Source organism: Ixodes scapularis, unplaced genomic scaffold (genome assembly GCF_016920785.2).
Source record: "Ixodes scapularis isolate PalLabHiFi unplaced genomic scaffold, ASM1692078v2 PGA_scaffold0__279_contigs__length_252992795, whole genome shotgun sequence".
Taxonomy (NCBI): Eukaryota; Metazoa; Arthropoda; class Arachnida; order Ixodida; family Ixodidae; genus Ixodes; species Ixodes scapularis.
Window position 1 is genome coordinate 208,244,641 of NW_024609835.1, and position 15,520 is coordinate 208,260,160.

General features: G+C 48.8%; 1 protein-coding gene across 1 annotated transcript in view; it reads left to right on the forward strand.

The window, feature by feature from the left end:
- Positions 1–15,520, forward strand: part of LOC121047041 — a 135,414-nt gene that overhangs the window by 107,246 nt on the left and 12,648 nt on the right. Inside the window, exons 13-16 of the mRNA XM_042293976.1 lie at positions 1,494–1,619; positions 1,708–1,803; positions 12,254–12,433; positions 15,279–15,416. Coding sequence (XP_042149910.1) covers positions 1,494–1,619; positions 1,708–1,803; positions 12,254–12,433; positions 15,279–15,416 — 540 coding nt within the window. The remainder of the gene's footprint in view (positions 1–1,493; positions 1,620–1,707; positions 1,804–12,253; positions 12,434–15,278; positions 15,417–15,520) is intronic.

Below are 15,520 nucleotides of genomic sequence, written 5' to 3' on the forward strand. Positions count from 1 at the left end.
TCAATTTTAATGGAATAGCAGACACGTTCCTACAATTAAATTGAGCGTAAGTTAAGTTCCTAAAATGATCTCTGCTGAAGCTATAATGTGTGTAAGGGTAAAAGCGCTAAAAACAACGGACGAGTAAAAGAAACGAACAACACGCTCTGTGTTGTTCGTTTCTTTTACTCGTCCGTCGTTTTTAGCGCTTTTACCCTCACAAACAGGGATCACCAACTAGCCCAAGTGCATACCCTTCTACTGAAGCTATAATGCGTACTCTATGAAGTTAATCACATCAAAATAGAAGCGAGGTTTGCTTTGGACGGGTCGACAAGGAAGTCATTGGAAATTAAAAAGGGTGTTCGGGTCGCGTAGTTTACTGGTGTTGTTAGCGTCCTATTCTGCCCATTCAAAAGAATTCCCGAAGTGGCGACAAATTACGTCAGAAAAGCCGCAATGGCATGCAACTGGATGTTGCTATCCTGGCGGGCGGGCGTCGAAGTTCTAAAAAGAAGTTCGAGTGAGCGCTCTCACTGTCGTTTCAGCGCCCCAACTCCTGGCGACCGAAACTTCTCTGAACTCTCAAAATGGAGAGCATTTTCTGGCAGAGCAGGTGTCTGACACATTCACCACTGCTGCAGTCACAAGGCCAGGATCACGGCCAATGACATTATGTCACTTCTTTGAAGTAACCTCACAAAACGCGACAGATTACAATGTAGTGAGCGGTAGACACAGCGGTCACAAATGAGTTTCGGGCACCTGAGCCCAGAGGGATATTCCATTGCCTCAGTTGGGTCTCAGAAGATAGGCAGCGAACCCACATAGCCGTGCAGCATTGACGTGGCATATCAAGTTATCTAGACAAGTAGCTACGCTACACCTAAAAGAACTTCAGTTGCGGAACCTTTACGTTCGAGTTTTCATCTATTTCAATACAATCTACGATGGGATCATTGATTAGAGTGGTTTCGATTATATTCGTTGGCGCTAAACATTTAATACTGTCTACAATGCTCGCCTTGTTAAAGCTAGCATTGAGTGAGGAGTGGTATTATTTTGTTAAAAGAATCAATTATTTCCTAATTGCAAAATTATATTTAAGAATAATCCCCGCAGATGTCTCACATATTACAAAACGTAAAATTCAAGAGAAAAAACTTTCAGCTTTTCTTCTCTGGTGCAGCAATACCAGCAAAGCTGTACTATGGTGGGAATGAAGTAATGGCCGGCCGGAAGTCGGCAAGCAAGAGTGGAAAGGCTGGAAAGGTCGCCGCCATCTATGAGCGACGGTGGCAACCAGAAAACCGGCAAGCAGGTTGTCTGGTTGTCGCCGTCGCTAATAGAGGCGGTTTCTGTCCAGAGTTTTGTGTCGAGATTTGTTTGCCCACGGACAAGATGCTGTGAAAACTAGCCCTTAACAGCTCCGCTGTGAAAAACGTTACACGAAACTTGTTTGATTTACTTCTAAAGATTTTTAAGGAGCGCTGCGTGTCTATTTTCTTTCGCAGAAAATCCAGGCACAAAACATGGCCATCATCGCCGAGGCGTGCAGTCTGCCCACAAGCTACAAACCCATTGCCATGCTCCGTGTGATACCCTGGATTACTTCAGACACAGTACGGCAATTCCTAGCGGTAACTGTCCCGTGTCTTATTTTCCTTCTCTACACTCTACATTTGCACGACGAAAGCCTTATTTTTTGTCTTACATTTTTTTTTGCAGATAAAGATTCGCCCAGTGTCCTTCGCCCCTCTCGAAGTGATCGTAGAGCGGGGAGAAGAAAATCCGATTATACTAACGTATTCCGGAATATTGAAGGTGACTTATTTATTTCTTGACTTCCTTTTGCTTCCTGACCTGTGAGAATAGTATCACTTTTGTCATTTACAGTGAGGAACTGGATACATTTAACCCGTTAAAGCTTTTTTTTTTTTTTTTTTTTTTTTTTTTTTTTTACAAATTTGAGTGGGGAGCGGAATGTAGAATGTGCTTTCGAGAACGGAGAAGGCAGATGAACCATATGTGAAAACATGAAAGACGTTTACAAATCCTGATTGGAAAGTGCACAAAAAAACGCCGACAGAGTTAGAAAGACGAACGATGGACAAGCGCTTGTCCGTCATGCGTGTTTCGTACTCTGACCTCGTCTTTTGGGCGTTTTTAAGTCGGTTGCGAAGCGGGGAATTGAATTGCTGTTGAGGTCACGTGATGTCACTTTTCCCGCTAAATCTAGCAGAGAAACAGAATTAGCTTATAGCCGACGTGACACCAAGTCATGTGACGTCAGTTTCCCCGCTAAATTTAGCGAGGAAACTGAACTGGTGTTGAGGTCACGCGGCGTCAATTTTTCCGCTGCATTTAGCGCGGTTACGCCGACGCCGATGGGGATACCGACGCCGACGGCGATACTGACGCCGCGAAACACGGAAACGGGTGCCTAAGAGCTGCGTTCTAAGAACTTAGGGGCCGCTTAAGCTTGGGCTTTCAGAGTGGTAAGCAATAGCGTTATCGGGCCCGGTCGCAAAGCCTTAACATTAAACCCGCGCTCATTCCCACGCTGTTGAAGCGTGTGCGCGTGGTCTACACACTGTTTCACCTCACGATGGACCTCAGACAACGCTACGAGCCGTATCAAAGCCAATCCAGTGCCGTGTGAGGGCCACGTGACCTTCAAGAGGGACCCAGAGATACACGAGGTGCGGGTGCGTTGTCACGTGATAGTAGTTTCACAGCGCTGGATTGGTTGAGGCGGCTCCAGTAACGTCCGCTGTGGTCCAGCGTAAGGTCAAACGGGGCATAGTGCGTAGCGTAAATTGTCACGTGGCGTCACGTGGTTCCAATAAAATTTTCCCGTCAAAGTTGGCGGAAATATTGTCCGCTAAATGTGGCAAAAAAATGTTCCGTTATACGTCTCGGGAAAACAGTCTGCTGAATTTTGGGGGAAAATATTTTCCTAGATTTGCCGGGAAATTTTTCTGCTAAATTTGGGGTTTTAGTATTGCTCTAAATTTGGCTGAAAACTTTTTTCTTGTATTCAGCGGCAACATTTTCCGCTATAATTATCGGAAATGTTTCCCATTAAATTTAGCGGGTCGATAAGGTCGTGACATCACGGCCAAGGGTGGCGTGACGCGTGTTTACAACCGTTTGCCATATAGGATTTTTTTTGGCCCCACCGACGCCGACGACGACGCCGAAATTTTTGTGACACTAGCTCCTAAACGCTATCGCGTGAGAATGGGCCTCCGATTGTCGCCGGGTCGTCTAATTACACGGACCGAATTTTTATGACCACTAGAGTAGCTCTACGCGCACCGCTTGCGGAGCAGAGCATTGGAGCGGTCTCAAATATATGACTTCAAATACTGCAGGAGAAGCTACCATCGCTTTTGCAGAAGAGACGACTGGAACGATATGAGGCGGTGGTTCAGCGCGGATGCGCCGTCGTGCATCTCTCGGACCCCTAAAATGCGCGTTCGCATGGCTTGGTTGTAGTAGTCATTGTGTCGTCCGCTTGCTCAGAACCACTCCAAAACTGAAAAAAAAGAAAACGTATTTAGTAATGTTTTCGTGGTCCACATAATGTACGAAGCTTCACAAAGCTTCCTACTCCTCATACTTCAGTGCAAGCTTTACATTTCGCGAGCGCAAAGCAAAACACATGTCCCGCTCAAATCCGGCGCTCCCCAATGCGGCTTCCTCGCACGCTCAAAAGTAAACTTTAGCGCAAGTGACCTCTTCTCCGCCAATGAAGAGTTGACGACGAAGGAAAATAAAGACGGTAATCTGTCTCGGATATTAGTTACTCGAATGCCAATGCCTGTATCGTGCTCACCAGAATGATACAGAACCCGCGAACTGTGTCTAAGCGCTACACTGGCTGCAGCCAAAAAACTGCTCACGACGTAGCGGTAATAGGAGCAGCCCCCGAGCAGGGTAGGCCGCTCACTGAGAGCCGAAATGTCCGCTGCATCGCACGGAATGTAGCAATTTTGTCTGCCGCGCATTCTCCGCGTTTTTCGCACCCGCCGCACTGCGGTGCTTAGGTGAGTGCTGGAATCGCATTGTCCACAGTCCAACCACAGTTTCAACTTTCAGCAAGCGGTGTCAGTGAAGGTTCGTTCTTTTCTTACGATTACGTAAGCGACCCGATGACAGAACGTCGATGGTCTGCGAATGTTGGTGGCCATAAATATGACTGACAGGACTCCATGAAGTAGAGAGGAATAAAAAGAAACGTCTATTTACAGTACAGATCGAATCGATGCCCAACCGACGTCTTTCACGGCCATCGCGCATCCTCCTTTTCTCCTCTTTCTCCATGTCTCGCTCGAGCCACAGCCGCGTCGTTCACTTTAAAGTCATCACTGAGCGAAAAGAAAGACGAAACCGAAACCCTGCGCATGTCGCGCCTTTGGATTTACGGTTCTCGTTTACGTTGACCTTCGCAGTGTTCCCTGTGCGGGGTGCTCCAGTGAGTGCTACGTCATGGAGCAGCTTTTTTGACTGCCTCCGTGATAACGATTCCGCGCTATTCGATGATATAAAAGACATTTCACGTATTTTATAAGTTTGGTGAGCAGTGTACATTGCACCCAACCGGTTGTCTGAAGTTCTATTCCTAATATTTTGTTTGTTTTGAGCCTGTGCACAATAACTATGTTACCCTCAAAAACGTCTGTGCTAGAGCCTAGAAATCACTTACGTGCTACGTGATCATCAGCCCTAACAATATAAGAATCGCTGCTTTTAGCTAAGCAATAGGGCCTGCGATTGAACATTCGTACTTAATGTGCCCCGCGATGTAGCGGCGTGTACGTGTTAACCATAATATCTTTCCGACGCCTATTGGTAATTCCAGTGAAAAAAACGACTAGAAATAGCTTTTTATTAAGGAATTTATGCTCGAAATATTATTGCTTCGACTATGGCTAAGCTATATTATACCTTTTACAACCTCTTGTTAACTCAGCGTTTGTAAGATTGACTGTTTGAGTGTATCATCGATATGCACATATTTCATGTCTATAAAGTTAGAAAAAGAGGCTGCTACATAATTTTATCAATATGCACAAGGTCCTTGTGCACCTTTTCACAAAAACGAAATTTTATTTGATTTCGTCGTATTCCTTGCAACTTCTATTTTTATCGCCCACCCGCGTAGATATCAGAAACCCGTTGGGGACAGTTTTAACGCGACACTGCGCGATCCCTTTCCTTCGTACAAGGAATCTTCCTGTCTTAAACTTGCACCCGTTTTATTATAAAACATAAATTATAAATTTCTTAACTTTTTTGCAGGCTTTCCTGCGGCGGCTTTTAAAAATATTCTACACGAGTCTTTAAGCAATGATGTCGTGTTAAAACGAGCTTATATTTCTAGAAGAGGCTATTTTCTAGCGCTTAATTATGTTCACAGCAACAGCTTGATAATTAGTCAGTCAATTCTTTCTTCTATTTTAGCTAACTTAGACAAAGCTGTTGTTGTCTTTCTTTTTTTGTTTTGCAGTCGTGAATGGATGAAAGGTATAGGACGAACCATTTGTACCAGGCGGTAGCTTGCGTTATCGCAGGGAACCGGTTTCCGAATTTCACCATTAGTCTCCATGTTGGCGCTCTGGCGTTCGGCTGACGCGCGTCGTTCTTCTAGATCGGAATTTGAGATGATCCCGAATCTCGCAAATCTGATTGATATGGTTGGAGTGCTGGAAAACGACCAGCCGAATGTACCATTATAGAAGACGTTGATGTTGCCCAGTAGGTTGCATGCTTAATGCGAAGGGCAGCATGTACACAATGGTGGAGCCCTTATATTCTGAAGAATGATAGTGACTATAAGACGAAGAGTGAACTAGTGAACTGAAAATAAAGGTTTAAAGGGCAAACTTCTGAAAAGTCAAATAGGTAAAGAAAGAGGGTCGAGGCAGCAGAAAAGCAGGCGGCGATTCGGTGGCGTAACAGAGAGCGAGGGCGAGACTGACTCGACAAGGTCGCGGGCAGCTGTGTATCTACAGTGCGTCACTATCTCGAAAGTTCGCCAAAGAAGGTTCGAGCGTCGCGCGCTCGGGGCGAGGATGAGCTGTGATTTTCGAGAACGAGAAAGCAGGACGAAAGTTACAACGGGAACCAGAATAAGCGCGAATCGTTTAGAAGTCCGTGACCGAGCGTTGCTTTCTCAGCCCTGTGGATGGCATTATCCCCCATTTTAAAAGTGCATCGCCTCGATGCAACGCGAAAGGAAAACCGAAATGGCTAGAAATTTTTCGGTCAAACGAAATAAACGTGCAATGCCACAATCCTAACGCACGTAGGACGACTTGAGTCGAACTACGTGGACGATTTTGGTTAGTGGCTGGCGGCGTCCTGATGGTCGATTTTTGTCGGGGAGCACCTCGTAGTTCAAGTCCTCAAGGTCGCGAATGACCTTTTAGGGCCCAAAGTAGAGTTTTAACAATCTTTTGCTGAGGCCGCGGCGGCGAGCGAGCGTCCACACTCACACCCTGTCTCCGGGCTGGAACTTCACGTCGCGGCGGCGAAGATTGTACCGGCCAGCATCGACACATTGCTGTTTTTTTATGAAAAGGCAGGCTAGCTGGCGTACCTCTTCTGCTCGTTGGGTGACCAGCTTGGCGTCGTCGGTGCCGTCGTCCGTCGGGTCATGGGGCGTCGAGCGTTGTTGTCACCATTTTTTCCGTGCACCAGCTGAAAAGGTGTAATCTCAGTGGTTTCTTGGACCGCCGTGTTGTACGCAAACGTGACGTAGGGCAACACCTCCTCTCGCGTCTTGTGTTGCACGACCACGTACAGTGCGCCTCAAACTTAACGCCGCCCCGAGATGGTTCGGTTTCTTCACTTTTTGAATTATTCCTGAACATAGCAGTCAAAATGGTTGGTGAAGATTTGCGTCCCCGATGAAAACTTAACCAGGGGAAGGTATTCCAGCAGCTGCAGCGTTCAATTCATGTTTGGGTAGCCTGCAATAAAATTGAATGGATCAATATTTGCGAAACCGAGTGGCGGCGTTAAGTTTGAGGGGCACTGTACATCGAGATCATGTCGGTGACGGCCTTGATTAGTCGCCCCGTCAGCCTGTTGGTCTGCGGGTGAAATACCGTGGTCCGGAGGTGGTCGATGTGGCTGAGACGGATTATCTCTTGTTTCGATTGCACCATGAACGAGGAGCGTCGATCCGTAATCAGGACTTGGGGAGCGCCGTGTCGAAGGGCGATAAACTCAACGACGAACTTAGCTATTTTCACGGCGGTACCCGACGGGAGTGGATTTGTCTCGGCGTGCCTGGTAATATAATCAGTTGCCACGATTATCCAATGGTTTCCCTGCGTCGACGGTGAAAAAGGTCCAAGAAGATAAATTGCAATCTGCTGGAACGGTGACGTCGGGGGCGCGATCGGTTGCAGGAGACCTGCCGGCTTCGTCAGCAGTTTCTTGGATCGTTGGCATTCGCGGCACAAACGCACGTAGAGGTGCACAGTCTTCGGGAGCTTGGGCCAGTAGTATTTTTCTCGGATTCATGCAAGACCCCTGCTGTAGCCAAGGTGACCACATGTAGGGTCGTCGTGGCAGGCTTGGAAGACCTCTTTAAGAAGTCTAGTAGGAATCACTAAGGGCCACGTCGAGTTGCTGTCTCCGAAGTTTTCCTTGTAGAGAATACCTCTCCGGACGGCGAATCTTGGCAGGGCACGTTAGAAGGCTCGGGTAATCGTACCTCCTCGTCCCTCTAAGTGGTCGATCAATGGGCGCAGCTCAGGATCGTCCCGCTGAAGTGCTGCCATAGCGCGAACGCTCACTGCGCCAAGAAATTGGTCATCGTCGTTTTTGGCACAGCCGGTAGCTGACTCGACAGGTGCGCTGGACAGGCAGTCAGCATCGCTGTGTTTTCGGTCCGACTTGCAGACCCCTGTCACGTCGTGATCTTGTAGTCCTAGGCTCCACCGAGCGAGGCATCTCGATAGGTCCTTCAGGCTCACCAACCAACACAGCCCGTGGTGGTCGGTCACCACCGGGAAAAGACTCCAGTACAAGTAAGGGTGGAAATTCGTGATGGCCCAGACGACGGCCAGGCATTCCTTCTCGGTCTTAGAGTAATTGCGTTCCATGTTCAACAGCGTCCGACTAGCATATGGGATCATGCGCTCTGTACCCTCTTGTCGTTGGAACACTACCGTACCGAGTCCTCTATCGCTGGCGTTTGTGGGAACTGCCGTTTCGGCTGATTGAACGAAGTGGCCGATAATCGGCGGTGACTGGAGTCGTCACTTGAGCTCGTCGAGTGCCTGTGGTTCTCCACCCCATTCGAATTTCGCGGCGTCTTTCGTGGGGTGCGTGAGCGGCGCACAAGGCTTGGCGAAGTCTTGAACGAATCGCCGGTCATACGCGCACAGTCCCAGGATTCTTCGCACAGCCTTTGTGTCGTTGGGCGGTGGAAATACCGCTACGGCGCGAGTCTGCTCAGGGTCAGGACGTACACCTTGGTTGCTGACACCGTGGCCTAGCAACTTCAGTTCGCCGTAGGCGAACCGGACCTCTTCGGCTTGAGGGTAAGTCCTGCGGTCCTGATTGTCTCAGGAGCGGCCCGAAGGCGTCGCAAGTGCTCTTCAAAGTTGGCAAAGAATACCACAACTTCATCGAGGTGAATGAGATAGCTTTGCCATTTGAGACCTGCCAGGACGGTTTCCATGAAGCGTTGGAACGTTGCCGGCGCCGGCTACAGTCCAAAGCCCCTCACCTTCAACTCATACAGTTCTCCGGGCGGGACGAAGGGAGTGTTTTCTCGATCCCGTTTGTCGACTTCAAACTGCCAGTAGTCACTTTAAGGTCCATCGACGAAAAGTATTGGGAGTTGCGAGCCGTTTCAGCGTGTCATGGATGCGGCGTATCGGATACACTCTTTCTTCGTGACCGCGTTGAGTCGCCCGTAGTCAACGCAGAATCAAAGAGTTCCGCCCTTTTCCCCCAGTACTACTGGAGGGGCCCACGGACTGCTCGAAGGCTGAATGATGACGTCGTTGCGCATCTTTTGCACTTATATATGAATGGCCCCTCTTTCCTTTGAGGAGACCCGGTGCGGCGGCTGATGCAGAGAGAGCGCATCATCGTTGGCAACGATGCGATGCTTCGTAACTGTTGTCTGGCGCAATTTCGACGTCGTCGAAAAGCAGTCGCTGAATTCGGCGAGGTCTCCGAGCTGTCGTCGTTCTGTGGCACTGAGCTTGAGGTTAACGTCCAGCTGCGGCGGTGGTGTACCGTACGGCTGACATGGCGAGGGCCCGTCAGAGATCGCGGCGATTTTGGCGTCGGCCCGGAGTTCCTGACGTGTCCCACAGCTTCACTTTTCGTGAGGTGCTGCGCCTCAGGTCGAACTTTCGTCACGAGGACCACACTACGTCCATCCTACAGGTCCTTTACGCCCCTTGCGATGCCTATTCCTCCTCCAAGAAGCAGGTGGACGTTGCCTTCGAGAAGGATTTCCCCGCAGGCGACTGCATCGGTGACGACGGGCAGAAGAACACTCGACAGCGGCGTCAGGTTCACGTGGTCCGCAATGATTCGGATCTCGACAGGCGCCGTTTTGGATCCTTGCTTTAAGATCGATCATGGCGGCGTACTCACACAAAAAGCCCATGCCACGAATGATGTCTATCGCACAGTCCTGGAGGACGACGAACTTGACTGGACAGGTCTCCCCATGAATTTCCACGCAAGCCGTGCCGTCCCAACATGCGTGATGAGGTGTCCTCCGGCGGTGCCTATCTCAGGGCCGTCCCAAGGCATTGTGACTTTTCGAAGGCGGCGTGAGAGCTTGCCACTCTAAACGGAGTAATATGCACAGGTGTTCACTAGCACCGTCGCGTCGCGGCCGTCGATGACAACGTTAAGGTGGTTAAGCACCGTTGCAGAATTGTCGTTCTGATACTTGTCGTCGCTAGAGTGGGGCCCTTCGTCGTTCTTGAAGGATGCTTCCGACGGTCGTCTTAGGCAACTCCACCTCCGGGGTTAACGTGCGTAGTTTCCCCGACGCGGTAAGGGAGTCAGGCTCTCTCTGCGGGACCTAAGAAGTGGAGATGGCGGACATCGTGGTGACGATGAACGGGAACCGCGGCGGGGAGATGGTCCCGGGGATTGCGACCTTCGAGGTATTCATCGATGACCCCCGGTCGTTCTCCGCTTCTCGGGCAGGGGTTGTTCGGTGCGAAACCACGAAGCCCAAGCTGCAGGTAGGCGCATCGCCGGTACACGTGGTTAGTGTCCCCGCAGTGGTAACACAGCGGACGTCGGTCAGCGTGCGCCACACGTCCGTCCTTTTTGACGCTAAGGATACGGCTGGAATGTACGGACGTTGTTCTTCGGTGCTCCGAGCCTAATGCGGCGTACGGGCTTCCCGCCGTGGGGGCGCTGGTAACGGGTACTGGCGGGTTGCTGGCGGCGGTCATCAGGCCATTACGGCGTAGGACAGCGTCCATTCCTCGGGGCTGGCACGTCGACGGGAGTTTCAGGCTGGAAGGCGAGCTGTACCTCGTTTGCTTGCAATCTCAGCGACTGACAGCGACGCCGCGCGCTCGGCGGTGGGGAGCAGCTTTCAGAGCTCTTTGCGTATGACGTACCCTCAGCTCGGCGTGCGGCAGTGTGAGGATTGAGGCGTCGTCGATTCGGTGGTAGTGGCGCCCTCGGGCTCCAGTGCTACTTTAATGTTGGTCACCTGGCCACGAGGCCTTCATTTGTCGGGGGGGGGGGGGGGGGGGGGGGCTGCGGACAAGACCTCCGAAGATTTCGCTCTTGACGCACCTCATGACGAAGCGCAACTCCTCGGTGGCTTGCGGGTTGGCGCGTGTACACAATCGAAGCAGATCTTCAATGAAGCTGTTCACGCTTTCGCTGGGTGCTTGAGTCCGCGTCTGGACCAGGTCCTCCACCTTATTTCGCCGGTGTTGGCTCGAGAGGGTTCACTTCATCTCGGTGGCGTAGATGTCCCAGGAAGTGAGCGAAGCCTTGTGGTTCTCGAACCAGTGCCTAGCGGTGCCTTCCAGCAAGAAGTAGAGGTTATGGAGGAGTTGCTCAGCGTTCCATCCGTTGTGGCGTGCCACGCGCTCGTAGTGTAGAATCCAGTCCTCGTCGTCTTCATAGAGTTCGCCATAGAAGGGCATCGGCGATCGAGGGGCAATGGACAGGTAGGCGACGGGGGCGGTGGCAGGGGTCTGCGATGATTGGCTGCTGATTGATGGCTTGGATGACTGGTGGGTCTTCTTCGGTAGTGAACCGAATTCCGGGGGCAAACCTTGGACACAGCGGCTTTCTCGGGCCTCAGTCGATTCCACGGAAGGTTTTCTGGACCCGGGGACTGGGCTTGTGCTGCGAAACTTCGGAGGGGTTTGCTTCATGAGCTGCGGTATGCCGCACCTCTACCAGAAATGTTAACAATGAAGGTGTCGAGAAGACGAACAGTGAACTGAAAACAAAGGTTTAATGGGCGAACATGTGCCAAACAAAATAAGTAAGGAAAGCGTCAAGGCAGCAGAAAAGCAGGCCACGATTCGGCGGCGTTACAGAGAGAGGGAGCGAAACTGACTTGACAAGGTCGCGGGCAACTGCTTATCTATAGTGCTTCACTATCTCGAAAGTTCGGCAAAGAAGGTTCGAGCGTCGCGCGCTCGGGGTGAGGGGCGAGGATGAACTGGCACTTTTGAGAACAAGAAAGTAGGACTAAAGTTACAACCGGAACCATAATAAACACCAATCTTCTACAAGTCCGGGACCGAGCGTTGCTTTCTCGGCCGAGCGGGCGGCGATATGTCTGCACTATGGAGAAGCTGCCAGCAGTAATTGACTTTTTGGGGTCGTTAGATCTTACGCCTCGGGAAAAGCATAAAGTAATGCTAAAACAGCTTGGAGATGCCTGCATCAGAGAGAAGAGTCTGTACGAGTGGGTCATTGTGTATGAAAATGACAAAATATCAATGTTTGATCATCTGCGCTTTGTTCTTGTGACCCTAGTCTTTCTGAATAAAGTGCGCCTATTTCATTTACTTCTCGAGAAACTTTCCGAGAAAGAAGATATTCCCAACAATACTTAAATATCGTGACGTAGATCCTAAATATAAGCATGCTTCATAATTGGCCCCAAGTCCAAATGAGGTTCACGATTTAAATATCGCGCTATGTTTGTTTTCTGAGAAATCTCATACACAAGCACTTAAAACACCATTTATGGGGGAGTTGAATGGTCTTCAAAGTTGAATGCTTCCTTCTTCAGATTGAGGGCGATTACGAGGACCTTGGCGACGGGGCGTTACCCAACTCCACGTCGCCGCTGTTCTTTTTCAACGAGGGATACTTCGTGGACTACATAGCGTCTCCGGCCTGCGTGGGGTACCTCGGCCTCATCACCGACGAGCCCTCCATCACCAGAGTCATCGCCGAGACGCAGGTCAATGTACGTCCGCCTCTTTTTTGCCCGCTGTGCCGACGCCTTCTGCATTCTGTTCACCTTTTAGACTGACGGGATGGTGAATATTGTTAGAGATTGGTACAAAATAACAGGAGGGTGACGTTTGAATACAATTTTAATGTACATGGTTCTGCGGCACAACTAATATTTTTATATAACCATGTGTCACCGGTGACTTCAAGTGGCTCGTGCCGACCTGGGTGCGTCCTAACTTCGGGGATCAACCGCGGCGCTTCCGCTTGGGAGACGGGGCGTGGCCGCCCTGTAACCCCTTCCACCTTATCGGTTCTGGTGCCATCAAAGGAATAGAATTGAATAGTAAGAGCGGACGGTATTTAATGCGATTCCGGCTACTTCGATGTGACGTCACCGCATTTGTGCGACTCGAGCAGAGCTCGGCCAAAAATGAACGGCCAAACATCGTTGTGTAAAAAGTATTGACAAAAATTTTGGGGGAGAAAACTGCTTTTTTTTTTACATTGGAAAATGTAACACTTATTAGAGAACCCTGAAAATTAAATTATTTCTTTTTCTAAAATATAAAATACATATTTAAGTTTTTTGCTAATAGCTGAGCAGATGTTTTCTTGGTACTGCAGCACACAGTTGTGACATTACCAGAATTATTCTCAAGCCTTAATAAAGTCGCTGTTGCTGCGAGCTGCCTTCACGTGCTTTTTTGAGAATACCACGGAAACACTGTACTTGCGTTCGCTCATGCTCGGATCACACATGGCGATGGAAATTACACTTAAATGCCTCCCCCCGCGACAAAAAAACACGTAAAACTTTCCGCATTGCACAAAAAAGATGTGTTCAAAATTCACTTCCACATAGAGTGTGAATAGCGCCAGTGGACACAAATTAAAGAAGGTTTGCTTGCCGATTTGCACCTAGGGCAGCCGAAGCCACCGATACGCAGAACCGCCGGTACGTGCGCTCCCCTTGGCATCTGAAATCAGCCTGACACAACCAAAACCAGAAGAGCAATCGGAGAGACATTTTTCTTACATGCAGGCTTCGAATCTCTGCGAAAAGACTGCGAAATTGTCACTTGTCAGCTAATCCGACACGCTTCGATTATCAAGCGATCAAGCTCAAAAGATTTCAGCGCTCGAACCGCAACCAGTGCTACTACTTCGAACGTAACTTCTACCAAATATTGCTACGTTTCAAACTTAAACTACTTCAGCTACTTCAGTTGCTTCAACTTGAAAGCGCTACTCGACCGCGTCATCCTTTCCGTCTAAGATTTATGTTATTCTTTAGCCATAGTTAGTTGTAATTACAAATTAAACCTAGTAAAAAAAAAGACATAGCTACGTGTTTGACAACGATTCTTGGGGGAGCGTTGAGCCGAAACTTTGGTCAAGTTAAGTCAAGTAATGAGAGCGCGAGAGGTATCCGCTCTCAAGTGGTGACATCTCGCGAACGTCGCGAAACTGCCGAGCTCGCGAACGCCTTGTCACCAAAGGACGACAAACCGACCAACTGCCACTCCTCATACGGCACGTTGCGACGTTTTTGTGGAAGTGGTACATTTACTCCTCGAGCGCCGGAAGACTTGTTTCATTTACAATAAATATTTATACTCACTCTAATGAAGTGCTGTTGCTTATTTTAGCTGAGGGCGAAAACAGCGATTACGTTTCCCGCTCCACTGTTTTGGTGTGGCGCATTCCCTTTTGAATGAAGGATCATAAGTCTTTTTTTGTTCGAGTACTAAAATTATATCCAAAGCGATTTCAGACGTGGTTCATACTGTATTATGTTTTATCAGTAATGGCTCTGGAATAGTAGCGGACATTTCATTGAACGCCGATTCGTCGAACGCCGATTCTCCGAACGCCGTTTTATCGAATCATTCGACACCGTTTCATGGAATTTCTTTTTACTGAAGTTTGGAGTAATACAATACTTTTTCCATAATTTACTATCGCTTTTGAAGTAGTCTTGACGCGGTAGAATTGACCGTGTAGATTTGCTACCCTGTCAATTGTTTGCCCACCTAAATGTTGGCTACTGAATCATAGAAGGTAGCTATCAAATCAAAACTTGGGTGGGTACGCGACTTATTTTTCTCTGGCGTGGTAGGCGGCTGTTCTCGGCCACGCACTTTTGTCCCACTTGAACCCTCTGTTTATTCACGCGTGAAAGGCACTTTCTCAAGAGGGAAACAGCTATTTTCCGCAGCGCCTGTTTGTTTGCATTTGTCGATACAACTTTTTTTTTTTGTTTTTTCCAAGAAGAATAGATTTCTTTTTAACAACATATATGTTCTTAAAAAAAGTCGCGTCTCCCCTCGTTGTCACTTTATTGTAACCGACAGAACCATGGACATGTCGGATCTTCGACATGCAGTATATATATTGTATGTCGTATATCTGGCAGGCAGTTCCATGGTTCTGTCGGACCTGCGTTGATCACTGCACCTGCTCATCAGAGAGTTAAAAAGTTTCGTCAGTGTTCCCGCTTCTTATTGACCCCATTACCAGAGGTCATCATCTACTAAAAAAAAAAACAGAAGTCGACAAAAAAGGTTTCTTTCTTTTATATATGTGTACGTTTGTAAGTTATAATACATATTAAAACATTGCTATCATTTCCGCGCTAAAAAAATAGTCCTACTGCTCAAGTAGGCGGCGTTTGAAGAAACGGCTTCCATAGATTGGCGTTCCATGAAACGACGCTCGCTAAAACTGCGTTCGATGAAACGGTATCGATGAAACGGCGTTCGATGAAACGGCGTTCGATGAAATTTCCGGAAACAGTTCTGGAATATAGGTCCGGTTTTCAGGTTGTTCACTTATAGTGATTGCTCTCATTACAGGCTTATATAATTCCGAGAGATCGCGTGATAGAAGCCATGGAAGAGTTCACGCAGCCACCAAGCTTTTACTACGATGTGTTATCCTACATTGCCAGGACCATTGGGCTCCTAGTTCTGCAAACACACCCGAAGTATCAGGTAATCCTGTTGATATGAGAGGCAGCTCATCTCTTCTCTTTTCAGAATTTTAACACAAATTGTTTGAAAGATCCTAATAGTTTTGTCAGATCTAATGGTAGATT